This window comes from Pagrus major, chromosome 5 (assembly GCF_040436345.1).
Source record: "Pagrus major chromosome 5, Pma_NU_1.0".
Classification (NCBI taxonomy): domain Eukaryota; kingdom Metazoa; phylum Chordata; class Actinopteri; order Spariformes; family Sparidae; genus Pagrus; species Pagrus major.
The window spans coordinates 20,912,211-20,936,098 of NC_133219.1; the positions used below are offsets into that span (position 1 = coordinate 20,912,211).

General features: G+C 40.3%; 1 protein-coding gene across 1 annotated transcript in view; it reads right to left on the reverse strand.

Annotated features, from left to right (window-relative positions):
• col27a1b (collagen, type XXVII, alpha 1b) overlaps positions 1 to 23,888 on the reverse strand; it is a 69,387-nt gene that overhangs the window by 34,209 nt on the left and 11,290 nt on the right. Inside the window, exons 4-11 of the mRNA XM_073466061.1 lie at positions 22,498 to 22,551; positions 17,660 to 17,713; positions 14,367 to 14,420; positions 14,213 to 14,266; positions 6,397 to 6,441; positions 3,428 to 3,481; positions 2,087 to 2,131; positions 1,097 to 1,150 (exon numbers count right to left, since the gene is read on the reverse strand). Of these exons, the coding sequence (XP_073322162.1) occupies positions 1,097 to 1,150; positions 2,087 to 2,131; positions 3,428 to 3,481; positions 6,397 to 6,441; positions 14,213 to 14,266; positions 14,367 to 14,420; positions 17,660 to 17,713; positions 22,498 to 22,551 (414 nt within the window). The remainder of the gene's footprint in view (positions 1 to 1,096; positions 1,151 to 2,086; positions 2,132 to 3,427; positions 3,482 to 6,396; positions 6,442 to 14,212; positions 14,267 to 14,366; positions 14,421 to 17,659; positions 17,714 to 22,497; positions 22,552 to 23,888) is intronic.

A 23,888-nucleotide genomic window follows, 5' to 3' on the forward strand; every position in this document is an offset into this window, starting at 1 on the left:
TGGGGTAATTAGGCCATTCATTACTCAGCTTGGATCCTAAGCACAAAAATGCTCTTATTTTATTAAAAAGGTTTTAAACCAGCCTGTTAAAGCAGAGGAATTTATGCGAATCAAACTGACAACCTACTTCTAAGATTAAAATGGTGCATTTTCCCTTCTACTTATGTAAAATCTGGCCCTTCTAAAAAACAGAATAGGCCTGGTGTAAGGAGTAGTTTGAGAAAGGCCCTTAATATATAATAACTGGTAACAGAAAACAGACCAGAATCCAGTCTCCATCCAGCATATCAATAAATTGAGACAAGGTCTCATCATATTTCCAGGCAGACAGACTGGACCTCCTCACATGCTTGGCAGAGTAGGTAAAAGGTCAGGATCAGTACAAGGAGAAACACAAGCATCTTATACCTAAAAATAACTTTTCAATCACATTTTCTAACATTCAATATGAAACCTTAGCATGTTAGCTTCTCTGCATGTCATGTCAGCTTAAACCTTAAGGCAGACCTGAGGCTGTCATTAGTTTCATTTTTGGTGCAAAACTTGATTCGTCATTATTTGCCTTGATGAAAAGATGAAAAGTCAAGGAGTTAGCAAAGCAACTGGGATTCATCCTCTCAGGACCATGCTGTAAATGTTTGAAATATAATTTCATGGAAACCCATGCCAATGTTCGTGACATGTTTTACTCAAAGCGATGGATCAACTGACCGGACTGACTGACGCACTGGAGGCCCAACAGTGCCGAAGAGCCACTTGGCTGGTGTGGCTAATAACAAAAAACGACCTCAAATTCCTAATTTATTCTGTGACACTGCCCTAGAGGTTTGTGGGAATTTTAATTGTGACCGGGTTTTAAGTAAATTTAAATCCACCTCCAACATTTTAATCATATCCTAGACAACTGAGGTTTCGAATGTGGGTTGTTTTTCCGAGCTGGCTTGATCCAATACAGTATAAAGGGAGCTTGTGTTACTTTGGGCTTATAACAGTGATTTGGTGAGGTGTGCCTGCAGTGTTTCGAGAATGAAATCTATTTCTATTTCATATAATGCAACCCAGTGGGCATTTTACTCTCACAGCCCATAATACTCACTCTCTCGCCATCAGGACCGGGAAAGCCAAAAAGCCCAGGGAGGCCAATGTGACCCTGGAGAGACGAATAAAGGACGGAGTGGAAGAGCAGATAAGGCAAAGATAGATGGAAAAGAAAAATAAGGTGGACAATGAGACTGAGCAGAGAGGACGGACATTGTCAGGAACAGTTAGGTGCCAGCAACACTAACACATGTCTAAAGATCTCTTGAGCTGTGATGCTTTGATCTGTTACAGCACCGCAGGCTGTTTGCTACAGTGGAGTGGGTCTGGAAGAGCCAAGCCTTGAGGCAAGTGTATATGCCCATGGACTGCATGGTGCTGGCTTCCACGATGTAGTCCAAGGGCACATACCCTCACATCAGGGATCTCTGAAGTTCTCTCTGGTCAAACCTGCTCAGCGGAAGAGGAGAAAAAACAGCGAGAAGGCTAGAAACAGAAATTACAATTCCGTTTGACAAGAGGTTAAAATCTTAATGCATCATGGTTATGCTCATTGGCAGCTTTATGATATTTGGTGAACTTTAACAAGAAAAGCCGAGCATGAAAGGGATCTGAAGAGAGCCAGAGTTCATTGCTCATACAGTGCTTTAAATATACTCACAACACCAGCTGTCATTATCATCATGTAGTTAACAAGGGCGCATAAGTGGCGTTTATGACATCGGGCTTTTTATGCACCCACACTGGTTATGGCAATTTATTTAGCGGGCCTTTCACAGGTCGTTTAAGAAAGTTAAAGTTCAAAAGCTTTACTATAGAGAAGAGTCATGCTTCTCTCCCCTGTGGCCTTCAGAGGAGGCTAAGTGAGGGTGCACAGCAACAACATAAAATACAAGTAAACAGTCATTCTGAGGGTGCTTGAAACACTTTACAGTGCTAAATATACAGTATTTACTTACAAAAGACCTTTTCACTTGCAAAGATCAAGCATACTGCCTTAAAGAGTTTACATTTAAACATTTAATAAAACAAAGCAGCAGCTTCTTACCCTGACGCCTTTTGGACCCATTTTCCCTACAGGCCCAGGTAAACCCTGTATGTAACAGAAGACAAGACATATTTCTGTGGTTACAAACGGTGGCAGAACTTCATTTGTGCCGCTGGGAGAGTACTTAATTGTGAAAACAATGTTATGATATATCTAACCAGATTAAAATTCCTCACTACTTGATGTTACGCATCAACTTCATCCAGACTTTTGCAACTTTTTTAAAATCCTAATTAGCCTCTTGGCGAGCGTCTGCTGTGTTAATACTTCAGCGGCATTCACATCAATTTCTCAGAGACGCTGCCAGCAAATCCATCGGTGCAGAAAATCTCCCCCTGCAACTGTAAAGATCAACTCTCAGCTGAGGAGAACTCCCCACAGCAAAGTGCGACGCCTTGACATAAACCGACAGCCCCAGTGATTCACAGCCCACAGATGGTAGGGGGTGCTAAAACCTAATCCATCACACACCACTAAGTGTCTATAGGGATCAGGGTTCAGACATAGTAAGTGCGCCAGAGCACAGAGGCAAACACTAAAACCCATGCCTGAACTCTACGTTATCATAAACATTCGGGAAGCGAGTGGGTAGTTGTCCGACTGTGTGAGTTTAAAATTTGCTTAAAGCTACAAGGAAACAGATTTTAAACGTAGAGAAACACTAATGCTCCCCAGCTCAAGTTTAAAACTATTCCTAGAAGTGAGGTGAGAAATTACGCTCACAGTTTGGTAGGTCAGAGGAAGCTTATATGTACCCGGGGAGCTGCGGCATTAGTCACACTTTTATTACCTTTTCTTTCTCCAGAGTGGCACTTACGATGGAAACCTTTTGACATTTTATTTCCCCACTCAACCTGGAGCTTGCGTCGCTGAAATTCCAACAGGTGCTTCTCAACAGCTTGGTGCCCTTTGTCGGTCTTTCTGAGGCATTTTTTTCCCTTTCATTAAACTCTTTTATTTGGATTTACCAATATTTTCAATGCCAGTGGCTGAGATTTTCTACCAGCATACAGGCACATACGGGGGTTTGGTGTTTCCCCTACAATTCAGGTTTTTTTCATCATTCTGACAGTAAGCAAAAATCATTCAAATTGGATTTATCATAAAGGCCAAATATTAAAAAAAGCTGAATTCACAATAAAAATAATATCCTACCCTCCATTTATTGTTTTATCTTTCTTTATGTGTGAGTGTGAGTGTGTGTCTCCATGTCGGTGTGTGTGTGTGTGTATATGTGTGTGTGTGTGTGTGTGTGTGTGTGTGTGTGTGTGTGTGTGTGTGTGTGTGTGTGTGTGTGTGTGGCCCTGCTCAACCAGCACCGCAACACTAGATTTACTGCACCTGCCTGCCAGGATAGCCTTTGGCCCCAGGGCTTCCATCATATCCCCGCTCACCCTGTGGAGAGAGAGACAGGAGAGAAATCAGTACTAGAGGAGGGGAAGAGACTGAAAAAAACAAAAGGAAGGGGAAAAGGACTGAGGGACGGAGGAAGGACGTTTCTTTAATGCACACGTGGTTTCTGTTGGAGCCTCACTGATTGTCTTAATAAGAAGCTAATGTAAAAAGAAGATAATAAAAAATGAAAACAAGCACTTTATTTATGTTGTTATAAACACTAGTCAACTGGGCCTATAGAAGAACTTAAATCTCATGGCTTTCCAATAATAATAAATAATAATTTCCAATTTTGTTTAGTTAAGTCAGTGTTGCCTAAAGAAAGAGGCGCCACTGCAGACATCACCACTCTAACTGTTCAATTAAGCCGACAGTAAGTGCTATTATAATGTGGTTGAGCCACATGCTGTGAGCACAGTGTTGCCTTTATATGTTTATCCTCATCAACAGTACAGTACAATACATGAGTCATTCCTTCCTTGTGGTGAGACCAAACCAAATGCATCCCTCTGAGAGGAATGTTTAATTTTGCATGTATGGGAAGAATAATGCAGGATTAGTTAGTGAAGGCATGCAAGAAATTACAGGCTGTTCATACAGCATACTGAAGGCTGACCACATTCATTACACACTGGTGACAGTGACGTTTCAGTTTCCTTGGAAAACCAGATAATTAATGTTATGTAAGAGATCAAAATGTTACGTACTATTATCAATGATGTGAGAAATGTTGTAAAAAGCCACAAAGAAACAGTAGTCATAGCAGAAGTACTAGTAGTAATGGAAGCATTGTTGCAATACTAGATAAACTGCACAGCATGACGGTTATTATTGCACAATAAGCCTAAAGAGGTAAAAAATCATAGGTACCCTGTTGTTCTTCTTGGGTTAGATGTTCTGTATGTGTCTGCAGAAAGTGATAATCCAAATGTTTTGTGCATGTTAACCACGCTATTCCACTGACTGACAGTTGGCGGCAGTAGCATGCCAAAGAACATCGAAATGTACAAGTTAAAGGCAGTGAAGAAGACTGAGAATCAGCATAAACACGGGCTGCTTAAATCCCTCCCTGGTTTTCTCTTTTACTTCTTCCTGCATATCAGACATTCACTATTTTACTTTATACTGAGCAGTATGTTGAGATTTGGATGCTTAATTATCACTTATAGGTGTAGCATACTTGCCAACCTTGAGTCCACATAAAAAGGGAGGAATTTGAGAATAAAGCGGAGTTCTGGGGGTCACAACACCCAATAAAATTCAGATTCAAGAACTGTGTTTCCTGCATTCTGGTGACATTTAAAGAATTATAAAGGACAAAATAATAAGAAACAGCATTGTTATGTCAAATAAAGCGTAAACTGGCATACATCTGTGGCATAAAGTAATATCTATCACTTTTCATACATTTTTTGTGAGTCTTTGACACTACTGCCCTATGTTTGTCAGCCTCTAGATGGGGATTGACATGGTGCAACCCCCATGATTGACAGAAAAAACAATGTTTACAGGGCCTTTCCTTTCGAACTTTACGCAAGAAACGTGTAGTCTTCTCTCCAGGATGTCTGAAATTTGTTTAAATATTCTTTCACACCGCCATCTCTATCCATCTCTCACTCACTGAGGAGGACGAGGTGCAACAGAACAGCAGAATACACGCTCGCAGTGCCAGGATATGAAAACTAAAAGGGGTCAGAAGTCGGGAGAAATATGGGAGAATTGCGACCCCAGAAGGAAAGTAGGAGAGGGCAATGAAAACGGGAGTCTCCCGGGACAATTGGGAGGGTTGACAAGTATGAGGTGTAGAGTTTTGTATCACATCTATAAAATGCACTGCATTACAGAACACTGCAATACATGTTATTAGTTATACATTATAAGTTTCATCATGTTAATTAGGTAAGTTTTCTGTATCCTAGAAGTAACTTCTTTTTGGCACAATAATTTTCCACAGAAAACCGAGTGCATCGTCCTTAGAGAGTGCTGTACTCAGGAAAAGTTCTTTTTTTCATTGTGACACAGCACATTCTTCTCAAAGATAGTACACAGGATTTGGGCTCAGGAAGAAGGGAGAGAAGGAAGAGAGGGAGGAGGAGGAGGAGGAGGAGGAGGAGGAATGACCTACGGGTGTCCAAAATATTTAGCCCACTTGTACCTCTGCCAAAAATCTCTCCTTCTTGATTCCCGCCAAGATTCCAGAATAACTCATGTCTAACGTCTCGTCTCTCGAACTGTAACCCTCCACCACTCCCACACCTCTTTTTTAACGTCCCGATGTGTCTGTGTTAATATTTTCTCTCTGTCATTCCCTCCTTTTCTCCTGTTTTGTAACTATAAATGGAAAGACATGCTCAGGCCTTATGGGAACTGTTTCTGTGGACTCTTGGCTCTTCTGTTTGATGAGTAAACATACGATGACATACAGCTAACACACACGGCACAGCCATCAGACAGACAAACAGCATGCAGCAGATTTACTCAGCATGATAACACTTCAAAGAGGCGGAGGAGGGATTGTGTCAGAGATATCAGAGACATCACATTTTGGTTGTTTTTCAGATGCTGCTCAGAAACTGTCTTTGGTTTCCTCATGACTGTTTTTAACTCCTACGATAAAATTCAGACACTGTTGATCAAATTTTATGAAGCATGTCGCCTCAGAGTTTACTGGAAGCATTTTCAAAGTAGCATAAATTGCAGTGTAGCGCTTTCACATGATACTTATTGGCCCAAGGGGGCGCTACAATTTACAGACAATTACTGATGTGTTGATTAATGTTTGACGCGAATAGAAGCAGCATTACAAATTTGCTGGTGGACTGGTGAGGATACTGAGAAAGAAATACTACATATTGTATGTTACACATGAGAGAAAACGTATGATATGAATCAAACTGTAACCATAAAGTACTCACAGGTTCACCTGGGAGACCAGAAGGACCGGGATGACCTTTTTGTCCCTGTTTAGAGAGAAACAATAAGTTAGTCCAAGTCAAAATACTATGGCACTGTATCTTATTTAAATTCTGATCACAAAGCCGCAGAAGTACAATGCTTAATGATGCACTTCAGAGAAGAGATTGTGTTGGTCATGTGTAAAGAAAATAATAAGTAAATGGTCAAATTAATCAAATATTTGTTGTTCAAAAGTTTATCACCTTGTGTTTAAGAGCATCTCCATCAACACTGCAGGGGCTGATATTATGATGAACGATTTTCAAAAGAGGACTTGACTTTGTTTCCTTCTAAAATGTTCAATAAAATAACATGATAAAGACCCGGAGGGTTCAGCTTAAAAGGGTTCACAGCACAGACAAACTTAATAGCAGTGTAACTAATGGACCACTTATGAGCAACACTGGCTGGTTAACCCTGAATAAAACACTTCTTTACAATTTCTACCCAAGAACAATGCCATTTTTTATTTATTGTTTCAGCACAGCTGCTCAGCCATGAGTTTGTCTAATCATCGCCACCACGGCACCCTGACAAATTTATTTAGAACAATCTTGTGTTCATTTAACCAGTAAACCAATTAGACGGGGACAAGTGAAACCCAAAAGGGTAATTAATGGTCACCTCAAAGCCCTGTGGTCTTAAATGAGCGTGCCAGCTGGTTACAAAATGTATTCATCTTTTCATAAGGCCTACAGTCGTGCAGATAGAGTCATGTGTAGTCATGTTAGAGGGAAGAAGAACACATCTACTCCCTCAAGTGTAAAGTCATTAGCCACCAGCTGTGTTGGTCGACAGCCGAACAAGTAAACCACGGCGCCCAGCGGCTGATGTTAAAAAAAAATGTATCAGTGTAAACAAACAAGTCACCATCAAGAGAGCCGTACCAAGTACTCTCAAGCCTGCAGCCAGAGTGTATACATAAGGATCAAAATGTCCTTCTACAAACGTCCTGTGAGACATTTGGTAGTATTGACGTAAAGCAGAGCTCAACTTTAAAGGTTACTTCATTGAGTTTATACAAGCCTGGGGATGATGATGTGGAATGGGAAGATTTTTTATTTTTTATCAGCACTGGGCTAATTTCAAGACTGTGAATGGCCAAATTTTGTGTTGTTCAGGTTAGATTGGATTGATTCATGTGAACAGGAATCAGGATGAATTGTTTGTTTATACTTAGTAAGATGCTAAAATCTTTATACTTAGCAAGATGCTAGAATCCTCTGGTATCTGGTTTCCAGCCTTTACTTTAACCTATGCTAACTGTCTGACTGGCTGTAGCTTCATATTTACCATTGTGAGAATAGTATCGATCTACCTGTCTGCAAGAAAGTGAATGAGCACATTTCCCAAAATGTTGAATGTTCTTCTAAACATGGGCTTGTTAAACTGTAACACATTAAACTTTAAATTTAGAAAAAAAGTCCAAACTGTGTTAAAATACCACATGCCATACACAGTACAGTCTGTTTCTGCTTCAGCACATCACATCATCAAGCTGATCTGGTGCTTACAATCAATAAAAGTACAAAACCTCTTCTTGATCAGAATTTAAAATGAGGTGTGTGGTTGGCAAAATCGTTTGTCTGCACAACATGAGGTAAACTAGACAAGGGCACAGACAGGGCATGTGAGTGGGGAACAAGGAGAGCAGGGCAGTGTGTATGCATGAGAGAAGAGGAATGAAGGGGAGACAATATCCAGGTTATTATGTAAAATATTGATTCAAAGTGAAAATACCAACAAAAGACCACCACTAACTGCCACCTATGAAGCAGTTGCTGGTCACTAACGGCTCCTACCGGCCGGTTAAGAGGATTGGAGTCAGCAGTCGATGGCGGTATAATGAAGAACAGTCAATAAAAAAAGTTTTTCAAAACTTGTGAATTACTGCAACCACAAGAGGTGTTTGAGCATACGCTCATAAATGTCCACAAAAAATATTAGGCTAATGGGTCCAGTAATATGCTCCAGACAGATACACACATGCGGTCATACACACACTAACCAAACTAAAGATCCCCTCCAGACTCATGCCCTCCAGAGATAATGATTAAAGCCTGAGTGATATATCAGTTTGCCGATATTATGGGCCAATATTAGCCTATCACAGATATATCAGTATCTGCATATATGTTGTTGATATCGCTTAACAATATGAAACAATAATATAACAATAAACTATATTAGTTATAGTTTTACAGTAGTAGTTGTTTAACAATAGTTAACGTTTATTGTTAAACCTTAAAATATACTGCCTTCATTACATATTTTTACATTTTTACATCTGCCAATACATCAATATTGGAATTTTTTACTCCATAATATTGGTATTGGCCCCAAAAACTGCATAATGGTCGGGCTCTAATAATGATGCACCGACTGGTGGGTCAGGCAGGGTTGAGAGGCTGAGGCAGAGTGAGACTGACATGCCCAAAGCTGTTAAGTAAAAACATGCTGGCAGGCTGACATCCCATGTTGATAAAAAGGCCAATATTTGTCCCGTGTATCATCTCAACTCAGAAACACAGTTATACTGATTCATTAGAACATTTCTGAAACATCACAACTAGAATGGCACTCGGTAGGACACATCTCTCTTCACAGAATTAAGTAACAGAGACTTAAAACAATCATGAGTTGATCTTTGAGAAATGGCCAAAGCTTGTCCTTAAGTCCAATAAAAACTCAGTACAAAGAAACAAAGAAATAAGACACACTTTGAAAGTCGACTATTTTTAAGATTCAAATTTTCTGTCACATCTCCTGCAGCTTTCTGAGAAGTGAAGCCAGATGCTGGACCATTGGCCTCAGTGATTTAATCAGACCCTGTCACACTTTAGTTCTGTCAAACTCCTTATTGATGATTATTTGCCTGTTACTGCCAGGCAGCAATATGCTTCGAGTTGGAAATATCTGACAGGATTTTAGAGAGTAGATGAGTCTCCTCCTGGAGCCAAAGCACTGCAGCCACGAAAAAGACAAAAGAATGTGTCTGGGCCTTCCAGCAAGGCCAATACAGCTGAGTACAGTAAAAGAAGGGAAAGGAAATCTGTCCCTGAAGTGTGCACGTGTGTGCATGTGTATCTACATGTGCATCATATATGGCTTTTAAAAAAAAAAAACTGGACAGCATTCACAGCTCTGTAAATCCATCGTGTGACAGAAAGATGGCAACGGATCACATTCTGCATTAGTTCTCCCTTTATATGAAGAGCAAACAGATCTAATTAGTGTAACTCACACCAGAGCAACCCTGCAGCCAACAGCGGCAGCAGTGTCTTTACTGCTTACAGAATAAGTAACAGACTTTCCTTAGCATACAAAATATATGTTGTGCTTTCCATAGTTCTTATTTTTATTATAACACAAAAACATATTCCCACCTGGCAGGCCTCACAATTCTTCCTTGGATAAATCAGACTCGGCAAATAAAAAGGTATAAGAGTGTTTTTTATACAAAGCCGAGGAGCAGGAAGGGAAAATCTTGAGGGCTGCGCAGCTAATAAAAAGTTGAATGCTATTCCAGCGTGTACTAAAAGGCACACTGGTCCAGGGCTGGTAATACTCCTCGCTGTGTTTCGGTTTGACATACACACACACACATACACGAGTCTCCTCTTACTTTACAGTGCAGACCGCTGACTGACTCCCAGGCAACCTCCCCATTACAACTTTACACATTTCCCACAGTGAGGAAGGCTTTCTCTGGCAGCAGGCCAAGGACTGAGCACAAAACTCAGCGAAAAGGGTCCATAAAGCAGCGGCAGGTCATAGTTTTACTGGCTGCTCGGACAAGAGCAGAGAAGAGAACAAACCCCAAGCCTCATCTATGGCAGATGATGGAATTTCAGTGTAATTTGAATACAAAAGTGCCCTGTAAGGACTTTTTGGCTTCCAGTGCCAGAGTATGATCGAGAAAAATAAGAGAACAGCTAAGAACAGCTGCAAGCAATGAGGTGTCTGGTGGTTTTCAGCATAGCCAGCTAATTGCCTTGTCTTTATTAGCTGGACACAAACACATTTTAATACTTTGTTTGGCTGTCAGCAGTTCCTTGTGGGGAAGCGAATGTGTTCAAGGTTGACACAGACTTGATCAGTGGAAGCAGATTCCACCTGAACTGATCATCAGAGCAGGAAAAGGGGATCTGTTACAACCACTTAACCTCTGCCAGGACGGTGGTCCACGCCCAGCAAAGATCCATAATTACCATAAATCAGGAGGACGACGATCAGCTTTTTCCCATGACTCCCCGTTCCATGACTCACAAGGCGAGAAGAGGTTTTTCTTGTTTCGAGCTGGAGTCCTCCCCACTACTACACTGAATGGAGGAACCTTGAGCACACCAGATGGTTTTTCACAGTCAGCGCTGTCCGATTGCATAACGGATGTTGGAGCTCTTGCCAAGGCATTATTGCGCTCATACTATTGTGTCCCAAATGAGAACAGAGGTGTGTGTATGTGTGTGTAAGCGAGAGGGAAAAAGTTGCTTACAAAAGGTTTTCTTCTATTGTGTGACAGTCGTTTTCTAATTAGCACTCTACCACTGTTCAAAACCTTGACCTTACTTTAACCTAAACTGTACTGATGTACAATTTTTGTTTCTTTCTATCTCCAACAAATTATAATTCTCATGACAGACCACAAAAGGAGAAGTGTGATGACAAACTGCTGAGCACAGACTAAAAGAAGCCCTGTCTGGGGATTTTTTCCACAAGCTTTAATGACTTTGTTTTTCTAAACAGATGTTACTGCAACACTCAGACTGTCAGGTAAAGCAGCACTTATTCCCTTTGCAAATGTTCCCCTTTTCATTCTCATGTCATGCAGAATTAAATGTACATCCATTTGAACATCATCAGAAATACATTCCTGATGTAAATCTTAGAGATTCCCTGCCACCAAGCAAGTAGGGTGGGTCCGCCTGCTTGAAAAGATGATAAATTAATTTCATGCATTTGGGTTTCAGTGCAGAGCTTTTGCGTCCCACAATGCAATTATCCACGGGTTTTCCCACTGCAAACACGATGAATCCGGGGGGAAATGATGAATTTGTCAATTTTAGCATGCAAATTAACTGCACATTGTTGTCCTCTCCTGTGGTGGGAGGTAACTTTTAGCAAACATGGAAGATTTTGTGAGGTCTGCTGTTTATAAGAATCAGCCATCGCTACAGACAGCTAGCAACCATTTAACCAGACTCATGTTGCTGATTAGGGGAGTGAAACTACAAAGAGTGTGAAACATATCTCTTCCACTGGCTCCGCTTTTGAACAGAATGTGTTCAACATTTGTCAGCAGCAAATTTAACATCATTAATGGATACATTTGGTGAGATTCTCCATACTGGTAACAAATCGAATGACAAGACAAAACCAATTCTGAAGCGATCCTAAAAAGTATATCCATGCAAGCAAAGCCTGATTTTGTTATTCCTCTAAGACATTGCTCTCTATTGTTGACCAAAAACTATCCACGTTATCTCAAACCTCATGATTACTTGCATCATTATGGATACGACTTCTAGTTATTCCTCACTGATGCCAGATCTCCAGGTCATTCTCCTGTCCCTCGGTGGCATAGCTCATAGCTCACACAAGGTAATACAGAGCTAGGAAAGCTTGGCTAACATAGACGAGCTTTGTAATGGGCAACATTTTTCTGCATTATGATACACATGGCCACTGCTCATTTTAACCCCCACCACCATACTGTTGCAAATACTTGCTAAAAAGCCTCAAATCCGCAGCTGAAAATAGTCCTGAAAAAAGAAAAAACAGTGCCGACCAGTTTAAGGGAATTGTTAGCCTTTTTAAGAAGATATAAAGTATGTTTGAGCTGTTTTAATGATTCCCATCTTCAGTGAAAACCAATGGGCTTGGGTGCCACGGACAGGGTAGGGAAGTATTGAGAGACTGACTATCCCACTTCTGCTCAAGGTCTTTTCAAGGGATTTGTTGATATACCAAAAATATAGAAAATGGCCAATTTTATTCTTCAGTCAAAGCAGGTTTTATGATTTGATAGACTGATTAAAATGCATTGCAGTTACCAAAATAAAAAATATCCATATGTAAACACAAAAACAAAACAAAAAAAACAAAGCAATAATATTGTCTCAAAACAAACAAAGTCAGTTTCAGTGTACTATGTCATTTGCACGCTCTGCATAGTAGGAAATCCAACGAGCTCTGGCCCACTTGAGATGTGTAATTACTGTGAGCGGGATAACAGACTTTGGGAAAAGGCCAAGGATAAAATGCACAAGGCCATGAAGAAAGCACTCTGCTGCTAACCATCACTCTCTGTCAGGATAACCCAGCACAGCAGCATGTAAAGAAGTCAAATAATGTCAGTTAACAATTCAGAGCAGGACCTGATCAGAAAAACTACATTCATAACTTGTCCTACTTTTTAGAAGAACAGTTCTCCAGAGAGTCAATGACATAACATGCATTTGGAGGAAGTGCTTAAAACTTATGTTTCACTTAGGAAACTTCAGCTCTCCTCAAATGCCTTCATCATTTTGGAGGCCTGTGATACCGATGATGTAACAGCCCAGATATCCAAGCCTTTTGGTGCTTCAACTCACAGGGGAGACAGAACACAGGTGTGCTCCTTGACGCCTGCATTATGTGAGGCTGCTTTCCAAACAAGAGCTCAAACATCATGTTTGGCTCGAGCCTCTAAACACTGCAATTTCACAGATTCTCTCCTCAAAGAGCGGGCCAGCAGCGAGAGTTTACGTTTGATTTAGTGATCCTCGATATATATAACTCCACTCTTCCATTTATTCATTCATTGATGGTGTCAGATTTATGTCTGAAAACATTTGAAGAATGGAATAAAAGAGCAGACACACACATGCACAACATGAATGTTCAGACATATGGGCCAGGGCCGGTGATATCTGATAAATATCAGTTGCTTCTTTGTAGGGCTGGGGAATAAGGTTGTGACGATACCAGAATCCTAAACTTCAATATAATACTACTACTACAGAAAAAACCTCATTTGATACCAAGGCAAAAAGAAAAAAGAATCCTTGGCATACAAAAAAGGACTATTTTCTTCTTTTTATTGAAATTAACGACCTGCATACAGTGCTGGTACAGAAAAGGTTACTGAACATACCAACTCATTGGCAATAATGATAATATCTGTGCAGCCTTGGTTTGGAAATCTGAATGTAGATCTGTTTTATAATAGCTTATAGAGTCATCTGTTAATACTGTCATATCATATTGGGATATTGGAACGTTTTAAACACTTGGTATCGAAAAATGATCCACATTACTATTGATCCTTTTTGACAACTTCAGCGCGAAAAAAACAAATGATTCTTAGATACATCACAATTGTCTCTTTAAAGATTATGTCTCGATGTAGAAATGTTAATAATTGGAAATTTAAAACCAAGTTCTCGACTTTATGATAGCCTGTAACAATTTTGTAAGACCACGCTGTACGTACCTTACGGCTGAACCGACTGGATGGTCAATCCTATCTTTCAAAATCGTGTGACGTGATTATGTTCGAAGCCAGGCTACTTCCTAAGTTTAAGTGAAGATGGCTAACCATGAGCAAAGATAACTGAAGTAAATTCACCTGTGTATTTTAATTATGGATCATTACAAATACACTGTTTTAGTCACAGAGTGAGAGAAAATAAATGGCCCTCTGAATCAAAAATCGAATCGTACTCCTACTTCCTTGCAGATTTATACGCAAACAAACACACAGTTTGAGATTGTGAGACAAAACAGATTTTCTACCTTTCGTCCATCTTGGCCAGGCCGTCCAGGGGGGCCAATGATACCAGTCTCTCCCTAAAAAAAGACAAATCGGGTCAATATGGCAACATAAATTGCAATAATGTCCGCTAACAATCAAGTAACTCTATGAAAGAAAAATTGACAACTTGCATACTTTCTCTCCTTTTGGGGCATGACCGGGGGACAGTCCATGATCTCCCTTTTGTCCCTAGAACATAAAAAAAGAAAACATTCACTTTTTCATACTTTTAAGAGGCACTTACACCCCCTCTCACTTTGACACGGGCACAAGATTTGTCATGGTCTGCACCAACGTTCACTGCATATTTCCTACGTTGCCAAAGGATTCCAGTTCACAAGGTGCAGAGGAGTTTGCCGTTTGCATTTACACTATCAAAGAGTAATGAGTTCATACTACTTATTGGGGAGTGGAGCGGTTGTATTTACACAAGCGTGCAGTCCATTTATGCCCTCCGGTGACTCGGTTTACACCAAGCCAGCAAGAAGTGACAGGGAGTGTTCATGTACATTCTTCTCCCTTTTCGGGCAGTGGATTCTGGGTCAGCATTCAACATCCAATGCCACTGGTGAAAGAGCAGCCCGGTTATCTACGCAAATATAATGTTAGAGGTCCATGGAGGAATAGATGAATTCCTGTGTTAGTGCTTGTCATATTAAAGTAACCAGAATTAGGAGAAAATGCCACAGCACTGAGTTGGTTGGACTGAAATCAAACAACGGCTGTTATCAGCTGATTCCAAGAAAGACAAATACCAAGACAAATTTATTTTTAAACAAACAGAAGGTTCGAGCATGGAGATAATTCCAGTATTGTGGCCCACTTTGATGTTATCCTAATGCTAACACTACTTTTTTAAGGAGCACAAGGGTTAGTTTTTTCCTGACCTCTCAGCGCAAAAGACAACAGTTCAGTCCTCAGTGGAAAGAAGTGCACTGCTCCAGAAGGTTATGTTTTATTTTACTGGAGAATGGAGTTCAGTATAGTATAGTATAGTACTTCCCCATCTACACAATATCAGCCCATTAAATCTACATGTTCATGTCAGCTACAACTTGGCAGTGGAAAGTCTTTGTGGGAATTTTCTCCAGACTGATTTCCTAGCAGAGCCAGGAGTGCAGCTCCAGCCAAGAGCTACATACAAACATGAACACTGTGTCTTTTCACTGTCTAATATGTTTTCACTTGAACTTCATCCTCTGAATAGTTTAAAGCTGAAGGAGATAATTTCTCTTGAAAGCTAAATGCCCTAATAAGCATCTGTACCTCCCATGTATTTTACTTCTTCATTCATTTCATTTTATGTCTGATGGTAGGCTACTTACAGCAGTAGGTAAATAGATCATCATCTTGTCTTAGTTTGTCATCATTAAATCCAGATGAGGTGACACATTCAAAACAAAATTCAGCTAACACACAGCATGTTTTCATCCGGCTTGTTCATTTTTCTTAAAGGAGAGAACTGTGCCAGACCATGCTGTCTATTTGAGGTTTGTGTGCAAATGGGTCAAACTGAGCCGGGCTGGGTTTGGTCCAACTCCAGTATCACATATGTATGATATAAGAGTTTTTCCATGGTTGAAGCAGGCCAAAGCATGGTATCAATTATGTTTAATTTTTAATGTTTAAGGACTGTGCGGAAAATGCTGAAATTTAATGCATTTGTATGGATTACATACGGCCTTGAAATATAAGCAATTTTCCATTTTATTCCAGCAAAGTTTAACATACAGACTCCTTTATCAGACTGACATATTATGGAGCTAACCGAACCCCTCTGTTGACAATTCAAATCAGCTGGAACACAGACTCATGTCAAGTACTTGCAAATGAGTGAGTCAGAAAGACTTAAAACTGCTGTTCTCTCCTGAGGGGAAACAAATGGCTTTTTAAGAGTCTAGAAGAGTAGTACTGAGAGGCCAAGAGGATCTGACCTCAGACATGCAAGCTAAGTGAAAGCTCAAACAAACATTGGATAACGATGGAAAAACAAGAAATACTTGTTCTTTAAATAACCATTTTTGTTGAAATGCCCTTGTTACATCAGTTAATTATGGACCATTAAAGCCTGTTTAGGCTGTATGTACCATATACAGCTTTAACATGAAATGTATTTTACTTGTGTCATCGTTTTGTACTTTTTGGAATCACTTGCATTCTCAAGAGGTTTCTCCCATGCCTACATGTAAGCCTTGAGGATCCTGAATTGTTTTGAGACAGATTAAGTTGAAACTTAAAATGTTCACTCTTAATTTTCTGACCATATGACCATCACAGTTGTCCTGATGGACTGTGCTGCCGCTCTATAGAGTCATGTGCAACACCTCGTGGTTAAATTGCCGTTACATGTCCGGTCAGCTATTTGGCTTAATATCAGAACATTTTGAAAATGTTAACATCAGCCCAACCTTAGGTATGTATTACAGGAATATGCAATTATATATGTATTTGTAGAGTTCAATATAACTATCAACTTGAAATACCGCCTCACGGTTTTATGCCTCCACACTCTATTCCTGAGCTACGGTGTTGAATAATGGCCAGATCATTTTTTGCAGAACATTATGATGTCACAGTGATGCTGACCTTTGACCTTTTGGATATAAAATGTCATTACTTCATCATTTTATCCTGTTGGACATTTGTGCAAAAAGTTGCCCAATTATACTCAGTTGTTGAGTAATGGACAAAATGTGTTTTGTGAGGTCATAATGACCTTTGACCACCAACATCGAATCAGTGCGTCCTTGAGTCCAAGTGGACTTTAGTGCCAAATTCGAGGTAATTCCCTCAATGCATTTCTGAGATATTGCTTTCAAAAGAATGGTAGGGATATACAGACCTATGGACAGACAAACCAAAAACATAATGCCTCAAACAGAGACCTGACTCAGTGTTGGGTTCTTGATGTAAACAAACCACTTAGGAATCAGAAAAGGCTGCTGTTATTCTGTAATTTTCTTACTGAACAAATCCAATAAAAAGACCAAAACAAACAGTGTGGTATTCAGTCTCTCGATAATTTCAGACTTCCTACTCAGTTTTTGGTTCTCAGCTGAAGACGTTAATCCTTAAAAACAGGTCAGAAATAAACAGTATTGTTGTTGAAGTAATTTTCTAAAACAGCTGACACTGCAGTTTAAATAACAAAATAGCTCGAACAGAAGTATTGTGTATTTGTTCGTGAATACTTTCAACCGCAGTTTTGACTTTTTTTTCCATGGGATTTGCTGACATAAAAAAATATAAATACATGGAAATATAGTTGCCTTCTTGTGTTGTTTCTATGTATAACATTTATTTGGCTGGTGGTATCTGGAGTCATGGATTGTGCTTTTAACACTTCGGCTGACAAAATCATTATAGTCTGGCCAGGATACTCTCATTCTGATAGAAATTTGACATAAAAGAATTTGCTGACGCCGTACCTTCACTCCAGGAGATCCAGGGCGACCAGGGTTTCCATGTGGGCCGGGAGGACCCTGAAAACAGAGACACACATGATTAAGGAAGACACAGAGTAAAGGTGATCATCAAGGTCAAAGAACAGGCCTCCATTACAGCTGAGCAGTAGGGGTGGGTGAATACTATATGTTAGGCATTCACAGATGTAGTCACACATTGTTCCCTTTGCACTGTTTGTGTTACGGGACAGGTCAGCGGTGCCCAGAGGTCCGTGTTTATGTATAGGTGCTCTGTGAGACGTACTGTGTCTCCTGCCTGTCTGCCTGCCTATCCAAGTTATGACATATGGATGTGATTTTCCTTAACCCTACACTTTTCCACTGGTTTCTGGGGTCCCACAAAGTGAAGGCCACTCATCCATCACACCATCTGTGCCAAATGTTTTATCAAAATGGACTATCTCCTGCAAGTCAGGCAAAACAGGAGCAGAGAATGAGGAGACAAAACCAATTTATTTCTGGTTGAAGAGACTATAAATTCAAGTGAGTTGCAAAGACGGATTGTTTGGAAAAATGAAGCCACAACTTCCCGAGGCATCCAAGTGAGCAGTTCAACTGCGCATTTGGGTCATAATGCTGAGCATGGAAAATCTTCCCCAGCAAAAACTGAAAGCATTGAAACATGTTCAGATGGCCCGAAGAGGAAGCTACTGTATCTTCAGCCCCTTTTTTGACTTGTTCAGACTTTCCATGGGCTGTGAGACCTTTTCCCCTGAGCTGGAGGTGAGAGTGAGGGATAGGATTACTCCGAGTTAAACAGACAGAGGAGGCCAAAAGGTGTAAGTGTACGGTTGGGTGATCCAGCTCGTGTCTGTTATTTATCTGCACTCCATTAACAGACTGTGGAGAGGAGTCGAACAGCCCAGGCAGCTCCCCTCCCCTCAAACTGGCCAGAGCTCTCTCCTCGCAGGCGCTCACTGCTGGGCATATGGAGACACTTAACAGAAGCTCATCTACAGATTTCCTCCTCCTCTATTCAGAGCATTCCCCCTTTCAGTCGCGCGATATTAAAACGTATGGAAGTCATTATCTCCAGATAGGAAGCAAAGGGAGGAGGAGACATGGAGAAAAAGGGAGGTCGGGACAGAACGTTACAAATTGCATACTCGCAGTACACAAGGTGAGGAGGCACGGCGCTGATTACCAGGTGGGTGGATATTATCCCGATGGAGACGAGCATAATGGGGAGAATGAGTCACTTTGTCCATCTATCTTTGCGTGGGTGAGAAGAGGAATGAAGCACCTCCTTGCTTAATTATTGAAGAGAGTTCCTGACAAGGAACCAATTAGAGACCACCAACACAAACATACACATGAGGGCTAATGTAAACTCAGGTCAGCACATATGCAAAAACACACACACTCACGAGAGGCCTAAAGATGAAGGGCACCTGTATGCCAGAGCTGTGACCAGGTTTACGATGTGGGCCAATGACTTTTACAGGAGTGACACGTGGAGTACTACTGTTTTTATTGGCCATTAACCTTGAACAGACCCACTAACACCTTTACTGGACTGCACGGAAGGAAACGCTATGTCTTTAGTCCGATGATTATTCAATATAATGTATATAAAAAGGATCATAACTCTTATTTATTTTATTTTGGCAAGAACTTTGGTGCTAACCAGGTGCTAATTGCATCCCTTAGATCCCTGATCTGGCGGAGAAACAGTGTGACCAGAAGTGCAACTAGTAATGGTTTTTGATTATCAGCCAATCTTTTTTTTTTTTTTTAATTAATTGACTAATTGTCAAGTATTTAAAATGCCAAACAACCGCACAAAATACAACTGTAAAAAATAAGTGCCAGCACAGTGCTATTTTAATCAATAAATGAGTAATTAAGATGGGGAAGAGGGGAATTAAGAGAGGAAGAAACAAAGAACGAAGACAACATTGTTATTTTAAAATGATAATTTCAAGTTAGTGTGGAAACACTAGCAATATGCTGAAACATCTTTCTACTCAACAGGGGCTTGAATTCCAGGAATGCCAGGATGATCACACACAGACTGTTGCTACAGCTACCTCTTAGGCTACCTCTCAGGCTACAGCCAGCTCAATAGAAACTAATCAGGAATCCATAAGGGAATCAAGTCAATAAGTACAAGTAAATATTTTCACCAACAGGGATTAAATGACATTACATGCAAAGTTGTTAAGATTAACGGCAAATCTAGAGGTTTACGTATGCTTACTTACAGTTTAAGTGTCAATGCTCAGGATCAATTCAACAGTGATTAAAAAAACAGATTGCTGTTTTTTCTGTGAACCCCCTGCCACCTCACTTCAACTATCTTGACGTGCTCTCCATTAGCTTAAGTACAAGCAATAGCTGAAAATGTCTGTCTAACAAATAAAAACCTAATCAAGCCTCTGAGAGACTCCTCATTCATGCCTACACATGTAACTCATTTCAGACTAATCCAAATTTTACAACAAACATAAATCAGTTCAGTTTTTCTGCACCAATCAACCTCAAAAACAGAGCCTCCATTGACTCCTTATTTCATGTCATAATAGCAACGAACCATTCTTTAAGGAATTATGCAAATGTTTTCAATTTCACAGACACCCAGCGTCACATACTGACTGCACACTGGCAGGTCCGTTTCTCTGCACAAAGCCCTCTTTGATCCACTCTCAAGCCTACCCCTCAGGGCCGGGTGAACTCCAGCGATCTGCCGGGCTCGTGGCTGTGTCGGGGAACGTGGACGCTCTCACGTGTAAGGGATGCTGCTCGGAGGTCGCAGCAGTGAGACTGCCCGGTCAGACATGACACCTTACTGTCAGAGAGGTAAAGCCTTAATGGTGCGCTGTCATCCATACTGGTGTGAGCTCGTGTGATGTTTAAGAATGCCCACACAGGTCGCACTGTGACTATATCTGACTTAAAAGGCCAAAATCAAATGAGATAAACGCCTTCCAAAGATTAAAGTTGCTCACTGAAAATCAGACAATCCTGAGAAGAACAAATTTATCGCACATGTCCTCAATTTCCTTCTTTTTTTTTTTTTATTTGACAAAGGCTACCAAATATTGTCATACTGTCCTTAGCAGTCTTTCCAGTGTTTTTTTTTTATTCTTAAACAAAACTTGATTAATCTATACATAGATATTAGTCTTTAAAAATTCACAAAATGAAGAGACATACATTGCAAAATGTAATTCTCGATCATGTATCTATCAACCATTAAGAAGAATTGACTGTCACATTGAGCTGTCTGTACAGTAAATCTCTTTCAAACAAACCTTTATCTCTAAATACTTAAAGTTTCAACACATCACACTTAATAAAATGGACATAAACTATAAACAGCTGTTTAAATATGGGAGTTGTTGTTCATCAACTTTGTGCATATGCAAGTACAGTACATATAAAATCTTCCATCACAATGAATGTCACTTTTATTCCTAATGTTTGTTCAAGTTATGCCAAGACCAGAGTCCACGTTAGAGCTTTCTGTAGATCATGTGTGTAGCCGTGAGGTATTTCTTTCTAATCACGTGATCAATCCAAGAAAACTCTGTTAGTTCAAGAAAACAATCAGTAAAAACCTGAACTGCACCCTCCGGTTCGTTTTTTTGCTCTGAGTCGGTGTGGCCTGCAGTTGGGTCTCAAGAGCCTGATGATGAATGAACTCTATAGAGGTTGGTGTACCACTGGATAGAGCCGCTGAGCTCCAGACAGGGTCTTAAATGCCTTTAATAAGATGGGGACAAAGCCCTCTTTCTTTCTTGTTTAAAGAGATTGGGTTCCCACACAGCCCACCCCTCTGAGGCCTGACCGCAGGGCACAGTCTCACGGGCTGCGGCAGGTAGCTCATATGCACACTCCTCAGTAGCACAAGTACACTGCAGGAGTACTTCAGCAGGCCCTCTGCAAAAGAGCAACCAAAAGGGGAATCATTTTTTCACTGTCTTAAGTTCTGGTATATTTATTTCAGCTTAGGACTCACTGTAGTGCCAAATTCCACTTCTGCTTCATTCATTTTCAAATGACAGGAGGTGAAGGGGCAGTTTAAAGGGCAGCAACTACATACATAACCATCAGTTAAAGGTCTTAGATATAAATCAAAATAACAAACCATCTCTCGTGGCAAATCATCTCCCAGTGTTTTCTCTCCTCTTACATTTCTTATGAAAACACAAGCTTAAAATAACATCTGCACTCACTCCATGTGGTTCCAGCAGGAGCTCACAGTTGTAGACGTTGAGCTCCAAAATGAGAGATATGGCACCAGAGGACTCAATCCAATACACTAGAAGCATTCACCGATGTTAACATAGGATCTATGCCTAATTTAAGTAGTGTTACTGTTTATGTATGGGATGGAAAGTACTTATTCTGGAAATATATATACACAGTCGAACAAGTTACCTTATTTTTTTCAAGTCTATCTAATACTTACCGTATGTGCTCAATTAATTTTACATTGGCAACCCACAGATTTGCAGCTTATAGCTGTTTGCTCTCCAGCTTTACAAATGGACCTTGGCAGCAGAGAAGCACAGCTTGATCAAACTCAGAGCCAAAGCAAACTTACGTCTGGCTGAATAATGCTCTGTAATCCAAAGATGTCACTGAGTGCTCGATCAAAATGCTCAAAGGTCTTCCATATCAGTGCATTGTTGTGGTGTACTCTCACTATAATGTACATCAGACATGATTACAGCCTCATTCAGATGCAATGTTAAAACATATGGAAGATTTGGAAGGCGGATGGAAAGCGGTAATGGAAAAAAGAGGAACTATGAGAAGCTATATAGGAAACTTGTCACTGGTTGGGAGACACTGACCCTTGGGCCCCTTTTTCCAGGCTTTCCTGGTAACCCTGGAAGTCCTTGAGGGCCCTGAAAAGAAAAAAGATAAAAGATGTCAGGGACAGATAAAGTAAGTCTATAAATACAAAAAAAGGAAATTGCTGTGTCACTTCAAGAGAGTTTTGAGCAGTCTTGAATAGCACAAGTGTTTCAAGTGATCATGTAAAAGTCACTGAAGCGTGATATTCAATCAGAAAATACAGCTTAAACTTGTTTTTTCTCATTACAAATTAAGTGATGTTAGCTGAGAGCTGCAGAGCACTCAGCCAGTAAGATGCTGGCAGGCATGATAAGTCTTGTTAGAGCAGCTCTGTCCCTCTGCAGCCAATATGATTTCAGCCCAAAACCACTACAGTGCATGGACTGCAAGTCTGACTCATTGTACTGGCAGGGAGGTCGGCACTGGTTCCAACTGCAGCCAATCACATTAATTATGGGCATCAGCTAGCTTTAAAACAATTTCATACATGGATTAGCAAAGCTCTGAAAGGTCAAATCTAATGAGGGGTCAATCCGAGGAACTTGAGTTTGCTTGACATGTTAGGATTTGTTACTTATTTTCCCATGGCTCCACAACTTTAAAGAAAGAGGTAAAAGTAATAGGCCTAAAAACAGCTCGAGGCAGTCCCGCTGAAATTGGGCTACTGTATTAACGTCAGATGTATAGTGCACTTTTGTCTGACTCGGACAGGACCAAAAGCTATAATTATACTCTTACAGCCAAGGGCTTTCAGCAGCTTTTAGATTCTATAGACTGTAACCATCAGGCTGTCCACACATGATAAGCAGTCGCAGCTACAGTCGCTGCCAGTGTGGATGTCAAGGGGAGTGCTACAGTTTCCAGAATGTATACAAAATATAAGCAATAAATGTCGATGATTTTGAATATCTAGGTTTGAATCATACTTTGAAATAAGATTGTTTTGTAATAACTATTGTGAAAATAGAAGAAAAACATTTATGCACTTTTTTCAAAAGTGACAACTATATTCTCTCTGAAACTCAGATGCTTTCCCTTTCTTTTTCTTAGACAGCAGCAAACAAGATTAAAGATCAAATTATCTAAATTGTGAACGCAGCAACAAGGTGTATAATCTCAGTGGTAGCACTTCTGCGATGTTCAGAACATTGCTCTCTCCCAAACAAAAACATTTCAAAAGGGCATAATAGGATGCACTAAGCCTGAGGATATTTGCTGATACAAAGTCTGTACCAATATGACGTGCTTTCTTTAAGCCTAATTAAAGGATAACTCAACCAATTTTACACATTAACGTGTGTTTTACAGGTCTTGGGGAGCACTACTGAATATGTGAAAAAAGTAGTTTAAAGCCTTTTGTGGCTCCAGAGGAAGCTGCAGGTAATCT